This window comes from Podarcis filfolensis, assembly GCF_964270895.1.
Source record: "Podarcis filfolensis genome assembly, chromosome: 8".
Taxonomy (NCBI): Eukaryota; Metazoa; Chordata; class Lepidosauria; order Squamata; family Lacertidae; genus Podarcis; species Podarcis filfolensis.
Genome location: NC_139611.1, coordinates 9,556,721 through 9,577,131, shown reverse-complemented (window position 1 = coordinate 9,577,131; position 20,411 = coordinate 9,556,721). Strand labels below are relative to the sequence as shown.

The 20,411-nt window shown below is 53.8% G+C and overlaps 2 protein-coding genes across 6 annotated transcripts in view; one reads left to right on the top strand and one right to left on the bottom strand.

The window, feature by feature from the left end:
* FAM131C (family with sequence similarity 131 member C) overlaps window positions 1-20,411 on the top strand; it is a 569,848-nt gene that overhangs the window by 436 nt on the left and 549,001 nt on the right. The window contains exons 2-6 of one of the 2 annotated variants that reach the window (XM_083629673.1): window positions 3,522-3,640; window positions 4,233-4,329; window positions 6,579-6,761; window positions 7,370-7,480; window positions 8,055-11,406. In XM_083629673.1, coding sequence (XP_083485799.1) covers window positions 3,522-3,640; window positions 4,233-4,329; window positions 6,579-6,761; window positions 7,370-7,480; window positions 8,055-8,338 — 794 coding nt within the window. In that variant the 3' untranslated portion in view covers window positions 8,339-11,406. The remainder of the gene's footprint in view (window positions 1-3,521; window positions 3,641-4,232; window positions 4,330-6,578; window positions 6,762-7,369; window positions 7,481-8,054; window positions 11,407-20,411) is intronic. The other variant, XM_083629674.1, reaches the window with a different exon arrangement.
* The window catches only part of LOC310769741 (chloride channel protein ClC-Kb-like), a 46,527-nt gene continuing 36,249 nt past the window's right edge, over window positions 10,134-20,411 (bottom strand). For all 4 annotated transcript variants that reach the window (XM_083629427.1, XM_083629426.1, XM_083629425.1 and 1 more), the window contains 12 exons: window positions 20,178-20,262; window positions 18,713-18,814; window positions 17,325-17,409; window positions 16,889-17,062; window positions 16,617-16,686; window positions 16,182-16,292; window positions 14,804-15,017; window positions 13,307-13,440; window positions 12,231-12,331; window positions 11,977-12,060; window positions 10,810-10,896; window positions 10,134-10,421 (listed from right to left, as the gene is read on the bottom strand). In XM_083629427.1, coding sequence (XP_083485553.1) covers window positions 10,374-10,421; window positions 10,810-10,896; window positions 11,977-12,060; window positions 12,231-12,331; window positions 13,307-13,440; window positions 14,804-15,017; window positions 16,182-16,292; window positions 16,617-16,686; window positions 16,889-17,062; window positions 17,325-17,409; window positions 18,713-18,814; window positions 20,178-20,262 — 1,295 coding nt within the window. In that variant the 3' untranslated portion in view covers window positions 10,134-10,373. The remainder of the gene's footprint in view (window positions 10,422-10,809; window positions 10,897-11,976; window positions 12,061-12,230; window positions 12,332-13,306; window positions 13,441-14,803; window positions 15,018-16,181; window positions 16,293-16,616; window positions 16,687-16,888; window positions 17,063-17,324; window positions 17,410-18,712; window positions 18,815-20,177; window positions 20,263-20,411) is intronic.

Here is a 20,411-nt window from a genome sequence, read left to right as displayed (position 1 = left end):
GCTGCTCAGCAGCGGAGGGACCAGAATCGCGCCCGGCGGGGGGAGCCTGTTGTTATTTTCCTCACCGCCCCCCCCCTTCGCAGTCGCTGGGAAGGGAGACGCTTGGAATACCGGAGGTGAGGTAGGTCCTGGGTTCGGATTCTGCCTCCCCGTCAAGGCCCCTGGAGAGACACGGGAGGGGGGCAGCCAGTGGGCTGGAGAGCACGTGGACTGGGAGGAAACAGGACCTGAGAAGCCCTGGCCCCCTGCTGCCCCCTCCCCCCCCAACCATAGCTGTCAACTTTTCCCTTATCTTGCGAGGAATCCTATTCAGAATAAGGGAATTTCCCTTAAAAAAGGGGAAACGTTGGCAGCTATGCGCCCAACCCAGAGCAGCAGCAGCTGGGACCCCCGGGCTCCCTCCGAATCCGGAGACACGCCCCCACAGCCATTGCCAGCCCCGCTAGCCTTCCTGTTGCTGCCAGCTGAGATGGCTAAGTGGGGCCTCCACACCCAGGAGCAGTCTACCTCTGCACAGCTGCAGTTGTGGGTTTCTAGGGAGGTTGCTTGGTCTCTCCAGGGAAGGAGGAAGCTGGGCTGAATGAACCCACCATGGTCGGATCCAACAGGGCTCTTGTTTGTATTTTACACATGCTCAGTAAAGGTAAAGGGACCCCTGACCATTAGGTCCAGTCGCGAATGACTCTGGGGTTGTGGCGCTCATCTTGTTTTATTGGCTGAAGGAGCCGGCGTACAACTTCCGGGTCATGTGGCCACAGTGGCGTAGTGTGGGTTGTCAGAACCCGGGGCAAGGCAAGTAATTTGCACCCCTAACCCGTGGATTTGCGCCCCCTAACCTGTGGATTTGCGCCCCCTAACCCTAACCCCCAGATGTTGCGCCCGGTGCGGCCGGGCCCCCCTGCACCCCCCACGCTACGCCACTGTGTGGCCAGCATAACTAAGCCGCTTCTGGCGAACCAGAGCAGCGCACAGAAACGCTGTTTACCTTCCTGCCAGAGTGGTACCTATTTATCTACTTGTGCTTTGACGTGCTTTTGAACTGCTAGCTTGGCAGGAGCTGGGACCGAGCAACTGGAGCTCACTCCATCGCAGGGATTCGAACTGCCGACCTCCTGATCGGCAAGCCCTAGGGTGGGATCCAAGCTGGTACTGGGGATCAACTTAAGATGGGGACAAAGCAGATCCCTAGGAGCAAGAGGCCTCTTGGAGTGAGCAGCCGTGAGTGCCAGCTTTTGACTCACACAGAGACCTTCCCCAAGCGTGGGGGCTCTCATGGTTTCTTAAGCAAGGGAGGAAACTTGCAAAGCAGGAGGAAGACTGTAAGCTAAGGGACTGTGCTTATGACATGGGAAGAAGGCCGTGTAAACAGAGGCTTAACTCCCAGGGAAGTGGGAGATGTTCAGAGCGGCAACAGGGCTTCTCTGTGTGCGATTCTGTGATTCCATCCCCTGCCGGCAGCTGATTTCAGCTTCTCTTGTTTGCACCAGACTGTCTGTGCTGAGACTGTTGAGACAAAGGTGAGGAGAGACTGAGAACCGCAGACCCTGCGGAGAGAGGGAAGCTCAGGGAAGATTCAAATCTCCCTTCCAAGAGGCACTTTTGGCCAAGTGAGTGAGGTGGGGTCATGGCAGTGAAGGAAATAGCTGCTCTAGGCAAAGATGGGACAAAATGGAGCGAGCCCTGGCTCCTTTCTGCAGAGCAAAGGACCGAAACAGGCTCTGTTGGAAATCAGTGAGGACTAGAACCTTACATTTAGTGCAGAGGGGGCGTGATGGCGGGGATCCTCAGCTCCTCCAAGCCAAGGCGGAACGAAACAAGCCCAAAGGTCAAGCTTTGGTGTTGACTTACAGAGCCAGTCCTGGGCATATGAAGGCGTAACAAAGAAAGGTGCCTCTGAGCATGTGCAAAATGCCAACCTCCTCCCTCCCTGACCTGGAATTAGTAGGTGGTGGGTCCTGGCAGGTGTTGTGGGGCAGCCGAGCTCACCCTTCCACTCCCATCACGCCCCTTTAAAGGTGTCTAGTGGTGCCTGCTGGTTCTCGGTCGCCACTTTTGTCCTGAAAGGAGCCCCCCACTAAAAAGGGGGGGGTTGATCCACGTAGGCACCTTTCTGAATGCAAAAAGAGCATCTGCGGAACAGAGCTTTTGGGTTTGTCCTGAGTTCCCCTGGCTCCCCAGCTCCCTGCTGGAAGATGCGTCATCCAAACCCATTTGAAGTGTGTTTATTTCATTGCCTCGGATGTGAGGTGACTCGAAAATTTAAGGAACAGGAGACCTGCTGGATCCAGCCAAAGGCCTCTGAGCCCAACCTCCTGTCCTTGCGGCAGCCAACCAGAAGGAAGACGACCTGAGCATAATGCCAGCGCACTGTGATTCCTCGTATTCAGACTGCCGGATTAGATCATAGCCATAACCTTTGGCAGCTGTAATCCTCCTCTATGAATTTGTCTAATCCTCCCCCCTCAAAAAAGCCATCTAGTTTGGTGGTTATCATTGCCTCCTGCTGGGGTGAGTTCCATTGTTTAAATCTGTGCAGGACATCTTTTTTATATGTACAGTGGTACCTCGGGTTAAGTACTTAATTTGTTCTGGAGGTCCGTTCTTAACCTGAAACTGTTCTTAACCTGAAGCACCACTTTAGCGAATGGGGCCTCCTGCTGCCGCCGCGCCACTGGAGCACGATTTCGGTTCTCATCCTGAAGCAAAGTTCTTAACCTGAGGTAACCTGAAGCTTAAGTAATCTGAAGCGTATGTAACCCGAGGTACCACTGTATAATAATAATAATAATGATAATAATAATAATAATAATAATTTATTTATACCCCGCCCATCTGGCTGAGTTTCCCCAGCCACTCTGGGTGGCTCCGAATCGAGTGTTAAAAACTATACAGCATTAAATATTAAAAACTTCCCTAAACAGGGCTGCCTTCAGATGTCTTTTAAAGATGAGATAGCTGCTTATTTCCTTCACATCTGAAGGGAGGGCGTTCCGCAGGGCGGGTGCCACTACCGAGAAGGCCCTCTGCCTGGTTCCCTGTAACCTCACTTCTCGCAATGAGGGAACCACCAGAAGGCCCTCTGAATCTCCCACCATTCAGCTTCGCTGGGTGACCCCACTGGGTTCAAATGTTATGAGAGAGGGAGGGGGGAAAACATTTCTTTCTCAATACCAGGAATAATCTTATATGTTTCTATCATGATCCTGCACCCCACGGCTCTTCTTCCCCCCCTCCTAAGCTAACAAGCCCCCAAACTTCATAATCTTTCTACCTGGGAGAGTTGCTCCACTACCGTCATCATTTGGGTTGTCCTTTTCTGAAACTTTTCCTAGCTCTACAATATTCTTGGTTTGCACTCTCCCTGCTTGAAAAAAACCTCTCCTCAGTTTCGTGGAGAAGCCGGGGGGGGGTTGCAGGGGACGGGGGGGGGGAGGTCACAGCAGGACAGCCCCCTCCCCACCCAGGAGGCCTTTCTGCCTCCAGAAGCTCTGCTGATGGTTTCTTTCTGCTCCTTCTTCCAGATTTCCTCACAAGCGCCCACAAGGACCAGCCTGTTGTCACCCCTCAGCTGGAAAGCCCCCCTGTTGCCCCACAAGAGAGCCATGGCCTTTCCAATGCCCCAGAGAAGGAGGGCAGCGAGGTAACTGCTTTTGGCATGACCCATCTCCCTCCCTTGGGAATGGTGGTGGACCTGTGGAGCTCCTAGATTTCTGGTCTCCTGTGCCTGCACTGACTGGCAGCAGTGGCTCTCCGGGGTCTCAGATGGCAGACGTTCCCAAGGACAGAACCCAGGCACCTTCTGCATGCCAAGCAGGTGCTCTTCCGTTAGCTCTTCCTTTGAGACATAAGAAATGTCCTTATCCTGAGTCAGACCGTGGGATCCCATCTAGCTCAATACTGTCCACACTGACGGGCAGCGGCTTCTCTGTGGTTTCAGGCACAGGCAGTTTTCCCCCAGGAGATGCTGCCTGGGATTGAACCCGGGACCTTCTGCATGCCAAGCAGGCGCTCTACCTCTGAGCTATGGCCATTCCTGGTGCCAGAGACCCCGAAAGAGCCACTGCAAAACAGAGCAGGAAGCAGTGGGCTAGGTGGGCAGATAACTTTCTCTCTTGCCTAAGGTGGCTTCTCCACCCAAAAGCAGGTGATGCACCTGTCAGAATGAAACCCCCCCTCTTTTCCCAGTCCTGCTCTTTCACTCCCCCCACTCCATCTGTTTTCTCTTCTTGCAGAAATGCTTCAAGCCCTCTGGCGGGCTCCTCTCCAGTGGAGACACCGGCTCCCCCAGCACCTACCACGTGACGGCCCTGGCCACCTCTTCCCTGGGGGGTAGGTACACCTGCTCTCCCCCTCGCACCCTTGACTTCCAGAACTGCACCATGTGTCCTGCTTCTTCCAGGCTCTGGCCCTCTCTCTGTTTCCAAATGTGCTCTTCAGAACATCTCTGGAAAACCAATAATAATAATAATAATTTATTACTTATACCCCAGCCACTCTGGGCGGCCCCAACAAAATATGAAAATACAGTAATCCATCAAACATTAAAAGCTTCCCTAAACAGGGCTGCCTTCAGATGTCTTCTAAAAGTCTGGTAGTTGTTGTTCTCTTTGACATCTGGTGGGAGGGCATTCCACAGGGCGGGTGCCACCACCGAGAAGGCCCTCTGCCTGGTTCCCTGTAACTTGGCTTCTCGCAGTGAGGGAACCACCAGAAGGCCCTCGGCGCTGGACCTCAGTGTCCGGGCTGAACGATGGGGGTGGAGACGCTCCTTCTGGACCGAGGCCATTTAGGCCTTTAAAGGTCAGCACCAACACTTTGAATTGTGCTCGGAAACGTACTGGGAGCCAACCCATAAGCAGGGCAAGACTTTAGCAAAACAATTCCACACGCATCCTTTCCCTGTGTCCCTAGCTCTGCTACTTTGGAACAAGGCATTTTCATTTAGCTGTCATGGCCAACGGCTGTTCCTGAACCAATTCTCCAGGAATAGCATTGTCTCCTCTTTTATTTTATTTTTTTTTAAGCAATCTTAAGTTTCCCATCGTTGCATTTCCATGCCCAGGAGTGCTTCACCTGTTGGATTTTTGGCTGCTGGCAAACCGTTCATAGGGGCCTGCTAGAAGCAGAGAGAGAAAATACCCACTTAAAGAGGTGTGTGTGGTTTGTGTTGAGAAAATGGTCCCGAGAGAAGCGAAGGAAGACATGAGGAAACAGTTCCTGCTATGCTGGATCACAATATAATTGGCTCATTGTGAAAGAGCTGGATGTCAACACTCCTGCCTTCTCGGGCCTGGGAAAGCACCAGCCCACAAAATAGAATAAAGGTAAAGGGACCCCTGACCATTAGGTCCAGTCGTGGACGACTCTGGGGTTGCGGCGCTCATCTTGCTTTATTGGCCGAGGGAGCCGGCGTACAGTTTCCGGGTTATGTGGCCAGCATGACTAAGCCGCTTCTGGCGAACCAGAGCAGCGCACGGAAATGCCGTTTACCTTCCCACTGGAGCGGTACCTATTTATCTACTTGCACTTTGACGTGCTTTCGAACTGCTAGGTTGGCAGGAGCAGGGACGGAGCAACGGGAGCTCACCCCATTGCAGTGATTCGAACCGCCGACCTTCTGATTGGCAAGTCCTAGGCTCTGTGGTTTAACCCACAGCACCACCCGCATCCCCACAAAATAGAATACTACAACGCAAAAGGAGCAAAAACCGACCTGAATGTTCTGCCTTTAAATGGTGCAGATTCTGAAACGTGTCGGGCATAGCCTGTAAATCCTGTCGTATAGCAGGCAGTTGTGTGAATCCATTTGGGAGTCCTGGGTATTACTTGCTTCCAGGGGCCCTTGTTGGGACTTTGGCATCTGGATCACAAAGTCACCCAGCACCCTTTCCAAGGCGTCCCTACAGGGGCCTGGACCACTGTCCCTTTTCTGCCTGCCACCACGGCAATCCCAGATTTGCAGACCCTGCGTCCTCTTGGCTCGTCCTCTCGCAGTGCAGCAGGGGGAGCAATGTGACCGAGTCCCTTTTGGTGCTGTTCTGAGTTCTGCTCCGTTTATTTCTGGCGGGTGCCAGCTTGACGAGGCAGGTGGGTTGCTAACCACAGAAAGGCTGAAATCTACTGTTCTCCCTTGCAAGCAAAGATGTGTCGGGCCGAAGGAGACGCAGAACGCAGTCATTTTCATCCAATACGTTTACTGCACTAGCCAAAGGCGATTCCTTGCAAGGTAGCAACCTACAAATATATGGTGGTTTTTATGATGTGTTTTTGTCTTGCGTTTTTATATTGTGAACCACCCTGAGATGTACGGTGTGCAAAATAAATAAATGTATAGAACATACATTCATCATATAAACCAGGCATTAGTAATATGAGGAAAGCAAAATCGGAATTACTGGCAGGGAGCTCAGCTTCCGATTTAACCTTCCAATCTACAAAACAGTATTATTGTACGGGGCATTTGTTCCCATGGAAACCTTCCTGCAAGGCTCTCAGTGGGGCTGGCATAGATTCCGTCCCTCTGTTCCCAAGTGTGCTTATTGTGCCTCCTCCATCTTTGCTGCTCCCCCCCACCTCAGGCCTCGTTCAGAGCATCAAAGACCACGTCACCAAGCCCACAGCCATGGCCCGTGGCCGCGTGGCCCACCTCATCGAGTGGAAGGGCTGGAGCGCTCCGAGGACGGGCTGGGAGCAGGCCCTGACGGAGGAGGAGATCTACGCCAACCTCACCGATGAGCTGAAGGAGGCCTGGTTTGCAGCAGGTCAGCAGTGGGGCTTGGGGCCTTGCAATCCCATAAAAGAGGCACCAGCTTAAGAACCATGTTCAAGTGATGCTGTCTGGGCGCTGGTGTCCTTGGGGCGCTGAGATGTCCTGCACCTCTCCTCATGAAGGCTGCTTGCGTACACTTCAGAGGAGGAACTGTAGCATGTCAAGGGGTGCTGGGAACTGTAGCTGTCTGTGAGGGATCTCCTCCCAGCTCTCAGCTCCCAGAATTCTTTGGGGGAAAGCCATGGCTGTTAAAAGTGGTGTTAAGAGCTCTTTAAATGCATGGCACAAATGTCACCTTTTTCAAGCATCCCGGAAGAGGAAATGGCCGTAAATTTTGGCCGAGTCTCCCTGCTATAATCCAGGCAGGAACCGGGTGACGTAGTCCCAGCTGCAAACCAGCCCTCAGCTTTGTTCCCAAGAAAGCCGGGACGTTCTAGATCAGGAGGGGCTCCCTTTTGGGGGGTGGGGAAGGTGTGAGGTTTATTTAGGCTAAGCCTGGCTTGCAGCTTCATTCTCCCAAGACCTGCGAGGGTCCAGGGAGGGGTGGCATGGGCCGGCTGCTTCCCTGACATCTTCTGCCCTCCGCCTTCCCCTGCCCAGGTGTGGCTGAGCAGTTTGCCATCGCCGAAGCCACGCTGAGCGCCTGGTCCTCCCTGGACGAAGAGGAGCTGAATTATGGGGGGCATTCGCAGGAAGGCCCCCAGCTCCAAGGTAACTTCCAACCCACCTCTGGTTCTCCCCATTTTTTTATGTTGTTTTTTGGGGGGGTTGCAGCCCAACATAGTAGACCCAGTGAAATTAATGATGCTAAGTTAGTTACGTCTGTCAGCTTCAATGAGCATTGGGTCTCTCCATCCTTGGAGGCTTTTGTGAAGCAGTTGCTTCCAGTTATCATTTGAGGATGCTATTGGGCCAGGTAGCCCTTGCTTCGCCCTGCCCCCCCCCCAATGCTCTTGAGCTTCCCCTCCCACCATCCCTCACCATTGGCCCTGCTAGCCGAGGCTGAGGAGAGTTGCACTCACAACATCATTTGTTGGGGGGGGGCACAGATTCCCCATCCCTGATATGCAAGAATCTGCCTTACATTGAATCAGGCCACTGGTCCATCTAGATCAGTGTTGTGTACTCTGACTGGCAGCAATGGGTTCAAACCCTACCTAGAAATGCTGCCGGCGGGGATTGAACCAGGGGCCTTCCGCAGGCAAAGTAGGGGCTCCCTACCCCTGAGCCACAGCCCCCTTCCCCAAATTTAATTAATAATAATATTAATTTCTCCTCCTTCCAGACCTGAGAGGCCTCTATCTGCCGCCAGGGACCTTTCTCCTCACCCCGCAGGGCACAGGGAGCCCCTCCAACTTGGACAGCAGCCTCCCAGCCTTCTCCCTCTCCAGCTGCAAGTCCCCCCTCCCCACCGGCTGGAGCACCCCGATGGACAGCCTGGCGAAGGCCTTGCCCCAGGAAGCGGGGCAGGAGAGCCCCGTGGGGTCCCTGTGGCTCCAGCGCAGTAGCACCTCCCTCCGATACGTTGACAGCAGCTCCCTCTCGGAGGATGAGGTGTTCTATAACTAGAGGACTCTGGAGGGAGGGCAGAGGCTGGGCTGGGGGGGCTTGTGTCAAGGGTTCCACCATCACATCCGGCGGGCGTTCCTGAGCGTTTGAGGAGGTTCTTCAACTTGTGGCACCCTTGGGTGACGTCTGCTTGCTCGAGCAAGCCGTGAAGGAGGTCATGACAGTTGAATCGCTTCAATCATACGTTCCTCCTATGGGTGCACCCCGCCCCCCAAAAAACTGTTGTTGCTTTTTTGGTGGGTATAATCTCACTGCTAGGTAAAAGGTAAAGGGACCCCTGACCATTAGGTCCAGTCGTGGCCGACTCTGGGGTTGCGGCGCTCATCTCGCTTTACTGGCCGAGGGAGCCGGCATACAGCTTCCGGGTCATGTGGCCAGCATGACTAAGCCGCTTCTGGCGAAGCAGAGCAGCGCACGGAAACACCGTTTACCTTCCCGCCAGAGCGGTACCTATTTATCTACTTGCACTTTGACATGCTTTCGGACTGCTAGGTTGGCAGGAGCTGGGACCGAGCAGTGGGAGCTCACCCCGTCACGGGGATTCGAGCAGCCGACCTACTGATCGGCAAGTCTTAGGCTCTGTGGTTTAACCCACAGCACCACCCGCGTCCCAATCTCACTGCTACAGCCCTTTTATTTAAACTGAACTTCCGGGGCCGCTCTGTTTACTAGCCCCAGGGTGCCTGGGTTTGGTAGGGGCAGCCAAGAAGGCCTCTCGAGGCGTTTCAGGCCATGTGCCCCACTCCCATCTTCCCACGCCTGCGAGAACCGCCAAATGGCCACCTTCCGTCTGCTTGTTTGGTTTGCAGAACGAGATTGGGGCAAACTCCTCACTCTTTTCCTCAAGGGGAGTCTGCTTGGCCGGCTGTGGGGAGATACCTGCTTTGAGGGACCTCATTGCTCCTCCACCCTGCCCCACACACCCCAGCTGACTGTGTATATTTGTAAATAATAAAAGAGATATTGCACAGAAATTGCCTCCCTGTAACCAGAGTGTACTAACTGCTGGAAAGAAGCTCAGAGCCCTGTTGCAACAAGGGACAAGCTGGAACATGGGCAGAGGAAGGTGACGGAGATGACAAAGGGCAAGCCATATGAGGAACAGTTGAAGGAGCTGGTTATGCTTGGCCTGGAAAAGAGGAGATTGAAAGGAGATACGAGAGCCATCTTCAGATATCTGAAGGGCTGTCACATGGAAGATGGAACAAGCTTGACTTTTCCTGCTCTGGAAGGTAGGACTCCTACCAATGGCTTCAAAAAAGGAGATTCCAACGACACATCAAGAAGAATTTTCTGACTGTAAGAGCTGTTTCGACAGTGGAATAGGCTCCCTTAGGAGGTTATAGACTCTCCTTCCTTTGAGGTTTTTAAGCAGAGGTGAATAGCCATCTGTCATGGATGCTTTAGCTGAGATTTCTGCATCATTGGGGGGGGGGGTTGGACTAGATGGCCCTCGGGGGTCCCTTTCAACTCTACAATTCTATGAGGGAAGCAGGGACCAATTTATATGTGATTCTTTTGCACTTTAAGCTGCTCTTGCAGGAAATCGGCTCTGGGCAGTCTTTGATTGCAAAGGAAATGTCACCATACAGCTCCCTCTTCCCCTTGCCCAGAGGTGGCGCTCCTAGGAGCAGGAGGTGGTTTTTAAAAAATACAACACCCCCCCATATCACATTATTCTGTACCACCCTGAAAACCACCCCCCACCCCAGAAATTCAGGTGGTGAATTTGAGGGGTCCATTTCAGCTCAGCCCAAATATTAGCACAGACCTTCCATCATATTGTAAAAATAATAATAATAATAATAGGGTTTTATATTTTTCAGTGGTTTAAAGGTTTCAGTTGTTAAAAGTTTCAAGACGTGCCAAGAGCTTACGCTCCCATCCTGGACCTCCCCACCCATCCTCATTTGCCACCGACGGTGTGAAAATACATCTTTAATTTGCTCTTGACACCAGGTAACATTCAACAGGAATCTCCTTCCATCGTGGTTTCGAATCCCCGCCTGGTCCTCTGTGGTCTTAATGCCTCTTCTCATTTTGCTGCTTTGGGATTTGCCAGGTCTTCGATGGCTTTCCTCACCTGAAGGAAAAAGAAGGAAGGAAGCTGAAAGCTGGATGGGAAGTGGGGTGGATGTTTTCACACTGCAATCAGCCTGGAAGGGGTTTAACTGCCCTAGTTTCCTGCAACCCCTGATGAGGAACTGGGAACTCCTTCCTCAAGAAACACTTATTCCTCCTACGTTTCTCCGAAGCACTCTGGGTGTGCTGGGTGTGCTGTAAGCTGTTCTCCCACCAACAACCCTTCGAGGTAGGTCAGGCTGAGAGCACGACTGGCCCAGAGTCATGTTTTGCGGCTGAGGGCAGGAGGGGATTCGAATGCAGGTCTCCCCGTTCTGCAGCTCTCTGAGTTTAGGATCCAGCCCCATCCTCTCCCAATCTGCCCCGCTTTAAGAGTGCCAGCCAGCTACCTCGTTCCTGGAGACAACGCCAACCACCTTCCCCAGTTGCGTGACAAAGGCTCTCTGAAGGTTCAGAAGCTCAAAAAGGTTGTGCACCTGTGGGGAGAAAAATGGGGAGGAGAGAGATGGGGGAAGGTCAGGATGGTGGTGTGGGGTAAAGGTAAAGGGTAAAGGGACCCCTGACCATTAGGTCCAGTCATGGACGACTCTGGGGTTGCGGCGCTCATCTCGCTTTATTGGCCGAGGGAGCCGGCATACAGCTTCCGGGTCATGTGGCCAGCATGACTAAGCCGCTTCTGGCGAACCAGAACAGTGCACAGAAATGCCGTTTACCTTCCCGCTGGAGCGGTACCTAGTTATCTACTTGTACTGGTGTGCTTTCGAACTGCTAGGTTGGCAGGAGCAGGGACCGAGCAACGGGAGCACACCCTGTCATGGGGATTTGAAACGCCAACCTTCTGATCGGCAAGCCCAAGAGGCTCTGTGGTTTAACCCACAGCGCCACCCGTGTCCCAGGATGTGGGGTAGCCTCTGCCTATAGCTCCTTTAACAAGGCTCCTTGCATCTTGAAAGGCCAGCCCATTTCCCTGGTGACAGCAACATCTTGTGAGAACTGCATGCACACACAGAGAATGCCCTTTTCCTTCATTTTCACAGAACGGGGTGTGTGCACAGAGGTAGGATCCTGTTCCACCCTCTCAGGAACCCTGTGAGGTAGGGTGGAGGAAGGGCCCGACGGCCAAGAATTCACAGCTGTGTGTTTTTTCCTTTTGCAAGAAGCAGCCCCACAAAGGCTGTGGCAGGAGAACAAGCGTTGGGAGGCAGGCAGAAAATGCTTCGCCTTTCCCCTCGCCAAAGGATCTTCCTCTCTGTAATAAAAATCAAAATCCCCTACTTCCACACATACACCCTCAACCCTGGCCTCTCCCCAAAGACCTATCCAGGCCTTTCGCCCTGTTTCCCAGGGTGGGAAATGTGCCCCCATGGTGCAGAACGCAAAGACAGCAACAACAGCCCTCCCTGCCATTATTCTCCAGCAGGTGGCATTTGGAGGTAGACTCCTCCTGGGTATGGAGGCTCCATTTCACTGTAAACAAATAAAGGGGTGTGCCAGAGCCAAGAGCACTTCCTGCCATTCTTCACCTGATAACCCTCGCCTGTCTGCCGGCCATTTACCTGGTGTAGGGACATCCATGGGGAAAGCTGCAGGGTCACAGGGCTGATGGTGCAGGATCCTTCCAAGGTCTGGGCAGATGAAGGCTGCAGGAGAGAGTGGGGGGAAATAAAATCTTGCAGGGTGTGGCAATTGGGTGGTGTGGGGCCCATGCAATTCTGGCTAAGCTGCATTGCAGAGAGGGTGCTGCCCCCCTCCCCCCCCACACACAGCAGAAGGCAGCTCCCATCTCAGCCTCGGGGGGCTTGTGACCCACCTCCTCCCCCTGTGCCTTGTGGGGCAAGCTGGCATCATCCTGGGTCTGGAGGAACTTGATCAGCTCGGATCTCTGGATCATCCCCAGCAACATGGCTGTCTCTGCGGGCGAAAGAAAAGGCCTTAAAAGGGCTCGACTGCAGGATCAGGCCAAAGAGGGTCTGTTGAGCCCAGCACCCCAGGAAGAACATGAGATGGGCTGGATTAGGCCCGCCTTAGTCTAGCTTCCTTCCACTTAACAGTGGTCACCCAGCTGTGCCTGATTGCAGGCCCACCCGCAGGACCCCACTAGGGATGCCCACTGGTCCTGCAGCATCCAGCATCCAGCCTCCCATAGTGGAATCCTAGAACTGTAGAGATGTAAGGGGCTCCCAAGGGTCATCTAGTCCAACCCCCTGCAACACAAGAGGTAGAAGAGAGCTAGGTCCCCTCCATCGAGGCCTATGCTGAAACAAGGGGGCAGCTCCTGCTGTAGATCTCTTCATGGACTGTGTCAGAGGTGTCTGGGTACGTACCCTGGCGCCTCCTGAGCATGGGCAAAGAGCAAGTCCCAGCTGCTTCTCAATTCCTGCTGTTTCTCCCCTTCTGTCTCATTTCCATGCTATGGTTTCCCCCAAAAAGTGAGTGAGACTGACACTGGCCAGATAGGCAGAAGCCTCAGGTGGGCCGCCTTGGCCAGACAGGGGCCTCAGCACCCCCACAAAGCGGGAAGTGAAATAAAGCCCCAGGCCCGATGCCCATTGGGGTTTGGGAAATGGCGGGAGGGGAGAACCAGGGCTTCCTCCCCCCTCAGAAAACCCATTAAGTCCCAGTACAGTGGTACCTCTGGTTGCGAACGGGATCTGCTCCGGAGGCCCATTCGCAACATGAAAAGAGCGCAACCCACAGTGGAGCGTCAGTGCACGCGCGGGTTGCGATTTGCCGCTTCTGCGCATGCGTGCGACGTCATTTTGCGCATCTACGCATGTGCGAGCGGCGAAACCCGGAAGTAACCCTTTCCGGTACTTCCGGGTCGCCACGGGACGTATCCTGAAAGAACGTAACATGAAGTGGACGTAACATGGAGTATGGCTGTACCAGCATTGTCCACCACCGGGTACTCGGAGTCGTCTGTCGAGGTGACCGTGCTGAGAATTTCCTGGAAGGTGGCATCCCTGGGCAGGTAGACGAATTTGGTGTTCATGAACTCCTCTGTGGTGACCTTGTAGGAGCTGCAGGCAGGAGAAAGTGGCGTCAGAATGACCCCAGTGAGAGCCCGGTAATGGCAGAGCAAAGATTCCCAGAGGGTCTGCAGGCTGTTAAAAGGCCTGTGAATTGACAGCATGCACACAGCCCCCCAGTAAATGTGTGCCCTGCCCTGGAATATAGGGACATAGGAAGCTGCCTTCTACGGAGTCAGTCCATCTAGCTTTGTAGTGTCCACACTGGTCGGCAGCAATGGCTTTGCGGATTCTAACCCGACCTGGCGATACCAGCAGGGATTGAACCCGTGTCATGGACTGGTTGGTGCAGAAGATCAGTGGGAGGAACCAGCTGAGAAACCCCCAAGGGTCAAAGGCTCAGAGCCTGGAGATTGGTGGTGGGGCGATGATGAGTGAGAAGACAGGGAGGAGGAGGTGTCGGAAGCTGAGGGTTTAGTGAGCTGGGAGAGTCTGTGGCAGAGAGAAGTCGTGAATCAGAGGCAGAAGCTGAAGCAGAAGCATGGGGCGAGGGAGGCCAAGAGGCAGAGATGAGTTGGGCTGGTGAAGAGTCACCGGTGTCTCCCTTGGGCTGTGGCAAGCTCCTAACTCTCCCCTAGTCTCCCAGAACCAGAAGAGGCATAAAAGGGGCAGAGGAGATGTTGGTCTCATGCAGGCGTAGTCTCCGATTCCTCGGAAGGAGCCCTGGAAGAGGAGCAGACCTAGATGGTTGTGGGGAGGTAGGGACTTTTAGTCTCGGCAACTGATTTCGTGGAGTAAGACCTACAGCATGGGTAGGCAAACTAAGGCCCGAGGCCCAGATCTGGCCCAATCGCTTTCTAAATCCGGCCCGCGGACAGTCCAGGAATCAGCCTGTTTACACATGAGTAGAATGTGTGCTTTTATTTGAAATGCATCTCTGGGTTATTTGTGGGACATAGGAATTGGTTCATTTTTCCCTTCAAAATATAGTCCGCCCCCCCCCCCACAAGGTCTGAGGGACAGTAGACTGGCCCCCTGCTGAAAAAGTTTGCTGACCCCTGATCTACAGGGAACGAGCTGCTGTGCGAAACAGGCCTGACCCTCAGCCAAATCCGTAAAGCGTTCACTCCCAACTATTGAAATGTGTGATTTACCAGCCAACTCACTTCGCGACAACCTTGCACCTTCCGCTCGCAAACCAGACTCTTTGCCCCTGAGCTACGGCCCTTCCCGATACGCAAAGCGGCATAAGGCAAGAGAGACTCTGAGCGTGGGCAGAGTGTCCTTTCCCTCATCAGCAAGCAGCATGTCTGAGAAGGCTCTTGGGATGCCCCTCAATGGGAGTGGGAGGGCGAGAAACAGTGTCCCCACCTGCTCCCCGCACCCTGCGACGTGGGAGGGGGTTTCACCTCACCCAATGTGCCTGCTCCGGATGCGCGGCAGGTAGGGCAGCTTCTTGACAATGATGGTGCCGTCGTAGAAGGAGGGCTGGAACTTCTGGGCGATGGCGTTGGCGATGAGCACGGCTAGGATGACAGGCAAGATGTGGGCAATCTGCCCCGTCATCTCGAAGGCCAGCAGGGCCGTGGAGAGGGTGTGGGTGACCGAGCCAGAGAAGGCTGCTGCCCCTGGAGGGAGGAAAACAGAATCTAGAGCAAGGGTTGTCCCTGAAGGCGGGGTCCTGAGGCAGGCCGGCGACTCACCCTGGGCGTGGGTCCCTTGTTAGCCGCCCCAATTCCTATTCCAAGTCCCAGAGTTGAGCTGGCTGGGGTCTGCATCTTGCTTGAAGAGGATGGCATTCCGCACCAGAGCAGAGGAGCTCAGTGGTGGGGAGGACAAGTCATGAATCGAACACAGCTCTGTCCTCCAGCCCTGCCTAATGGCAGAGCTGGCCCTCCTCTGTGCTGGTATCGCACCGGGATTAACGGTTGTGGCCTCCCCCTGCAACACGCCCCCCCCCCCAGTGTGTCTGAGCTGCGCGGGACTCCAGGGATTCCAGGTTCGGTTTCCTCTGAATAAAGGTCAGCGGAGACTGTGGCGTCTTCAAGATACAGTCATACCTCGGGTCGAAGTTGCTTCAGGTTGAGCGCTTGCTCCGGGTTTCGCTGCTCACGCATGCGCAGACGGTCAAAACGACGTCACACACATGCGCGGAAGTGCCGAATCGCAACCCACAGAAGCGCAGTCGCGGGTTGCGTTTGCTTCGGGGTGCGAACAGGGCTCCACTGTATACGGTTCTATTCACATATATGTATGACCTATGGAGGGGGGGGGGTCACGGCATCCGAAGAAATCTTGCTTCTCCATTGGTTGCCACTTTTGATCCAGCACGGAGCAAGCAAGTCCCTCAGTCTCTGGCCCAACCCAGCTCTTTCACACCTCTCTGGCTCGTGTTCTCCTACCTAGCAGCAAGGTGAGGGGGGCGGAGGAAGAAAGGCCCACCTTGGAGCCCAGAGGGGCCCCACCCCTCTTGCAACCTGGTCCATTTTTGCACGATGCTGATGAGGACATTTCAGTGGCCGGCCAGCTCCTCTAACCCTCCCTGTATACAGGACCCCAAGAATTGGGAGAGGAACCAAGGACATCCTCCAGACGCCCCCCCCCCCGCAGAATTGTAGTGAACAGAGGCACTCACTGTCATCGCAACCGTGAGTCCCTGGGGTGGAGGGGAAGGGGCCGTGTGGCAAAGTTGGCAAGTGTCTGCCAAGCCGTAGTTGCCTAGACCTTTGGCTGCCGTGGCTTATTGGCTTGCCCTGTAGCAAGTGCCCACCCCACCTGCGTTGCAGACTCACCTGCCAGTGCGTAGCTTCCAGGAGTGATGAGGCTGGAGCCCCCCTCTGATGAAATGCCCTGGGGGAAGAGGAAGGCGGTGGTCTCCCCCACCAGGCGCCCGAGCGCAGCTCCTGTCATGGGGGTGGGGAAGGAGGAGGAGGACGACGAGGCAGAAAGAAACCGGTTGCATCTCCGCGACAATCCTTTCCAGAACATGTCTACACTGCACGCTCAAACTGGTTTTGAACTGGATTAACTGTCATGGAGATCCCCTTCTCCAGCCCGTTTGGTACTTGGCAGATGAGACCAGCGAAACTGATCCTGCGTTTACCTGTGGCTCCTGCATTGCAGGGGGCTGGACAAGGTCACCTTTCCAACTCTCCAGTTCTTTGATTCTGTGACCCAGTATGGATGGGGGGGGGTCATCTGATGCAGGGAGATGGGGGGGCACTTACCATAAACAAAGACGGGCATGAAGTACCCAGCGGGCATCGGCATGGTGGTGGCCAGGATCAGCATCCAGAACTGTGAAAAGAGCGTGGAAAAGTGAGGCCGAGGGTAATGGCCGCTTGCTTTCAGACAGCCTGTGATGCCACGGCATGCCTGAGAACACTCCAACTCCTGAGGGTGAAAGCACCGTAACAGAAGTGGGAGGGGAGTCGCCTGAACCCTTCCTCCCTCATCAGAGAGCCACCCCCCCCCCGTGCTTCAGAAGCGGGCCAGGTACCTTCATGAACAGGAAGACGGCCAGCGTGCCAAAGATGGTGATGTTGGGGTCCCACCACTCGAGCCACAGGTTGTGGGTGTCGACTTGAAGGGGCCTGGCCAGCGATGCGTTTTGGGAAAGGGCGCTCCAGGTGTGGTTGTCAAGGAGGGAGGTGAGAAGTTCCTTCATGCTCAGCTGCAGGGGAGGAAAGATGGGGGTCTGGATGGGCTGGCGCAAACAGGAGCACAAACGCCCACCCACCCTCCCCCTTTTTGTCTGTGAGGGGGCCGGTGGGTTCCTCTTTCTGTGCCACCAGACAGGTTGGCCTTTGGCCAGTTCACTGGCTGTTATCAGTCCTGTGGGTGCCACCTGTTGTTATTCAGCAGGGAGAGGGTGGCACTCTGCATATGCTCCAGTGTGCTCTGTGCTGGGAAGGAGAGTGATACCCAGTATTTACCCTAGAGGCCATGAACTGCCCCAGGCCCGATGGGAAGGTGATGGAGGAGAGCAGGAGGGCAACCAGCACCGAGTAAAGAGGTTTCCTGGAAAAAGGTACCAGAAACAAACAGACAAAAAACTAGGGTTACTTTTCAGGATTGAAAACGAAAAGCAGGGCTTCCCTGCTCAAAGCTCACTCTGATGGCAGACCAGCAAGTCACACACAGCTCAAAGCAAAAATAGAAAAGATCATTTGGTGGAGGAATCTGTACATTTTCCAGGCATCACAAAGCTCTTCCACCAGGCAGAAGGTGCTGAGGATTTCTGTGCCACTTGAAAGCTTGCATAAAGGTAAAGGTAAAGATACCCCTGCCCGTACGGGCCAGTCGTGAACGACTCTGGGGTTGCGCGCCCATCTCGCTTAAGAGGCCGGGGGCCAGCGCTGTCCGGAGACACTTCCGGGTCACGTGGCCAGTGTGACAAAGCTGCTCTGGCGAGCCTGCACCAGCGCAGCACACGGAAACGCTGTTTACCTTCCCGCTATAAAGCGGTGCCTATTTATCTACTTGCACTTAAGAGTGCTTTCGAACTGCTAGGTGGGCTGGAGTTTGGACCAAACGACGGGAGCCCGCCCCGCCGCGGGGATTCAAACTGCCGACCATACGATCGGCAAGTCCTAGGTGCTGAGGTTTTACCCACAGCGCCACCCGTGTCCCGAAAGCTTGCATACAAGGGAGAATATTTTTTCTCGGGGTGATGGAGGAAGTAATAATAAAATGTTGGTCCATCTCTACCATGGGTAGACAGACTAAGGCCTGGGGGCCAGATCCGGCCCAATCGCCTTCTAAATCCAGCCTGCGGACGGTCCAGGAATCAGCATGCTTTTACATGAGTAGAATGTGTGCTTTTATTTAAACTGCATCTCTGGGTTATTTGTGGGGCATAGGAATTCATTCATTCCCTCCCCACAAAAAAAATATAGTCCGTCCCCCCACAAGGTCTGAGGGACAGTGGACCAGCCCCCTGCTGAAAAAGTTTGCTGACCCCTCTACTGTCACTCACTTTTAAATACCTTGCGCACAATATGCTTTTTTTCTATACCCTGCTCATTCTGTTCCCAAAGCCAGAATATATATTTTTTGTAATCCCTATGTCATGGAAAACCCAAGAAGACCCCAAATATGTGAAAGGAGAATGTCAGCTGCTACGATTCATTTATGCTTTCATGGAACATTTATCGCCCATGCAACAACCAGGCGAGGCAAACTTCTGTTGTTCCCGTTTTGCAGAGTGGGAAACTGAGGCTGAGAGGCAGCAGTGTGTTCGAGGCCAGTCGGTCGGTCCTTGCAGGACCTCACCCCGCATGCCCCCCCAGCGCATGGCCCCCACTCCCAAGGTATGACTTACTCCTCTGCAAGCAGCTTGGCTGTGAAGCAGTTCCTCCGGACGTAGCCCAGGAACCAGCGCTGGCAAAAGAGGTAAGCACAGCTCACCACCCCACAGACTGCACTGCAAAGAAACAGGGGAGGGAGGGAGGGAGGTTAGGGTCACTTTGGCTGCTGGGCACACAATACCCCTTCAGTGTCACCCTCACCCCAAGGCTGCATTGCAAGGAAGGAGATGGGTCACATCCACCCCCATACATTCAGAGCACATTTCAAGCACATGGTGCCCCCATGAAGGACCCTGGAAACTGTAGTTCCGCCCCCCCAGAAGCCTTGACACTGTTATAAGAATTCTAAGGTCTCAAATATAGAATGAATGTTCATAAATGTACAAGGCAAACACATGCACAAGTATATAAACCACATGTCTGAAATAGTACAGGAGAGCAATCCTGAAGTCATTTTGACTCTCTCAACTTGACCTCATATATTTCTCTGCAAGGAGGAAGGAAATGGGAAAAGCTTTCCAGTTGTCTTTGGACTGTAGAGGCTTACCTCCCTTTTCAAATACAGTCCGGCAAGTATCTGTTAAGCTGAGCAAACTATCACTATGTGTAAGAGATTCAGGAACTAAAGTATTTACCATCTCAAAGGAATGGCCAGGCTACCCAGAAAATACAACCAAGTAAGGCATTTATCGGGATGCGGGTGGCACTGTGGGTTAAACCACAGAGCCTAGGACTTGCCGATCAAAAGGTCGGCGGTTCGAATCCCCGCGACGGGGTGAGCTCCCGTTGCTCGGTCCCTGCTCCTGCCAACCTAGCAGTTCGAAAGCACGTCAAAGTGCAAGTAGATAAATAGGTACCACTCTGGCGGGAAGGTAAACGGAGTTTCCATGCGCTGCTCTGGTTCGACAGAAGCGGCTTAGTCAAGCTGGCCACGTGACCTGGAAGCTGTACGCCAGCTCCCTTGGCCAATAAAGCGAGATGAGCTCTGCAACCCCAGAGTCAGCCACGACTGGACCTAATGGTCATGGGTCCATTTACCTTTACCTTTAAGGCATTTATCAGGTATCCTGGCAGAGAGGAGAGAAGCAACACTCTCAAATATCTGCTGGGGACCACTTCTGTAATATATATATGATTTTTTGGGGGGTGTCTTGGGGTACAGGGTGGGCAATTTCAAAAGTCTTTATAGGGGCTTGTGCACCATTGTTCTGGGTTTCTCCTACCTCCTTGCAAGGAGAGGAGAGAACTCTGTTGCAACAGAAAAATAAAAATCCCCCTTGCTTTCTATGGATCTTGCCTCCATCCATTCATCTCTGACCGACCATTGACTTAGGGGACTCAGTGCCTTCAGGAGTTTGGCAGCAAAAGCCAACCCCCCTAGTTTCCCCTATAACAGCACACTCCAGTTCCCAGAATTATTGAGGGGATGCTTTAAATATATGGGGTGGACCTGACCCCAAAATCCCTCACCCATCTCACCCGAGGAACATGAAGAAGAATGTCTCTGGCAGGTCAAAGGGGAAGTCAATCTTAAAGCTGGTCTTGAAAAGAGCCATGATGGTCTCTGGGAAGGGAGAAAAAGCGAGGTGTTTTAAACACAAAACAGGGGTGCCCACAAAAATAGAAGCACCCTTCCTCGTCTACCTGTGTCCCCCCCCCACTTTCCTTCCACCCAAGACCCCCTTCCCCAATTTCTCACTTTCCCCTCTTCTC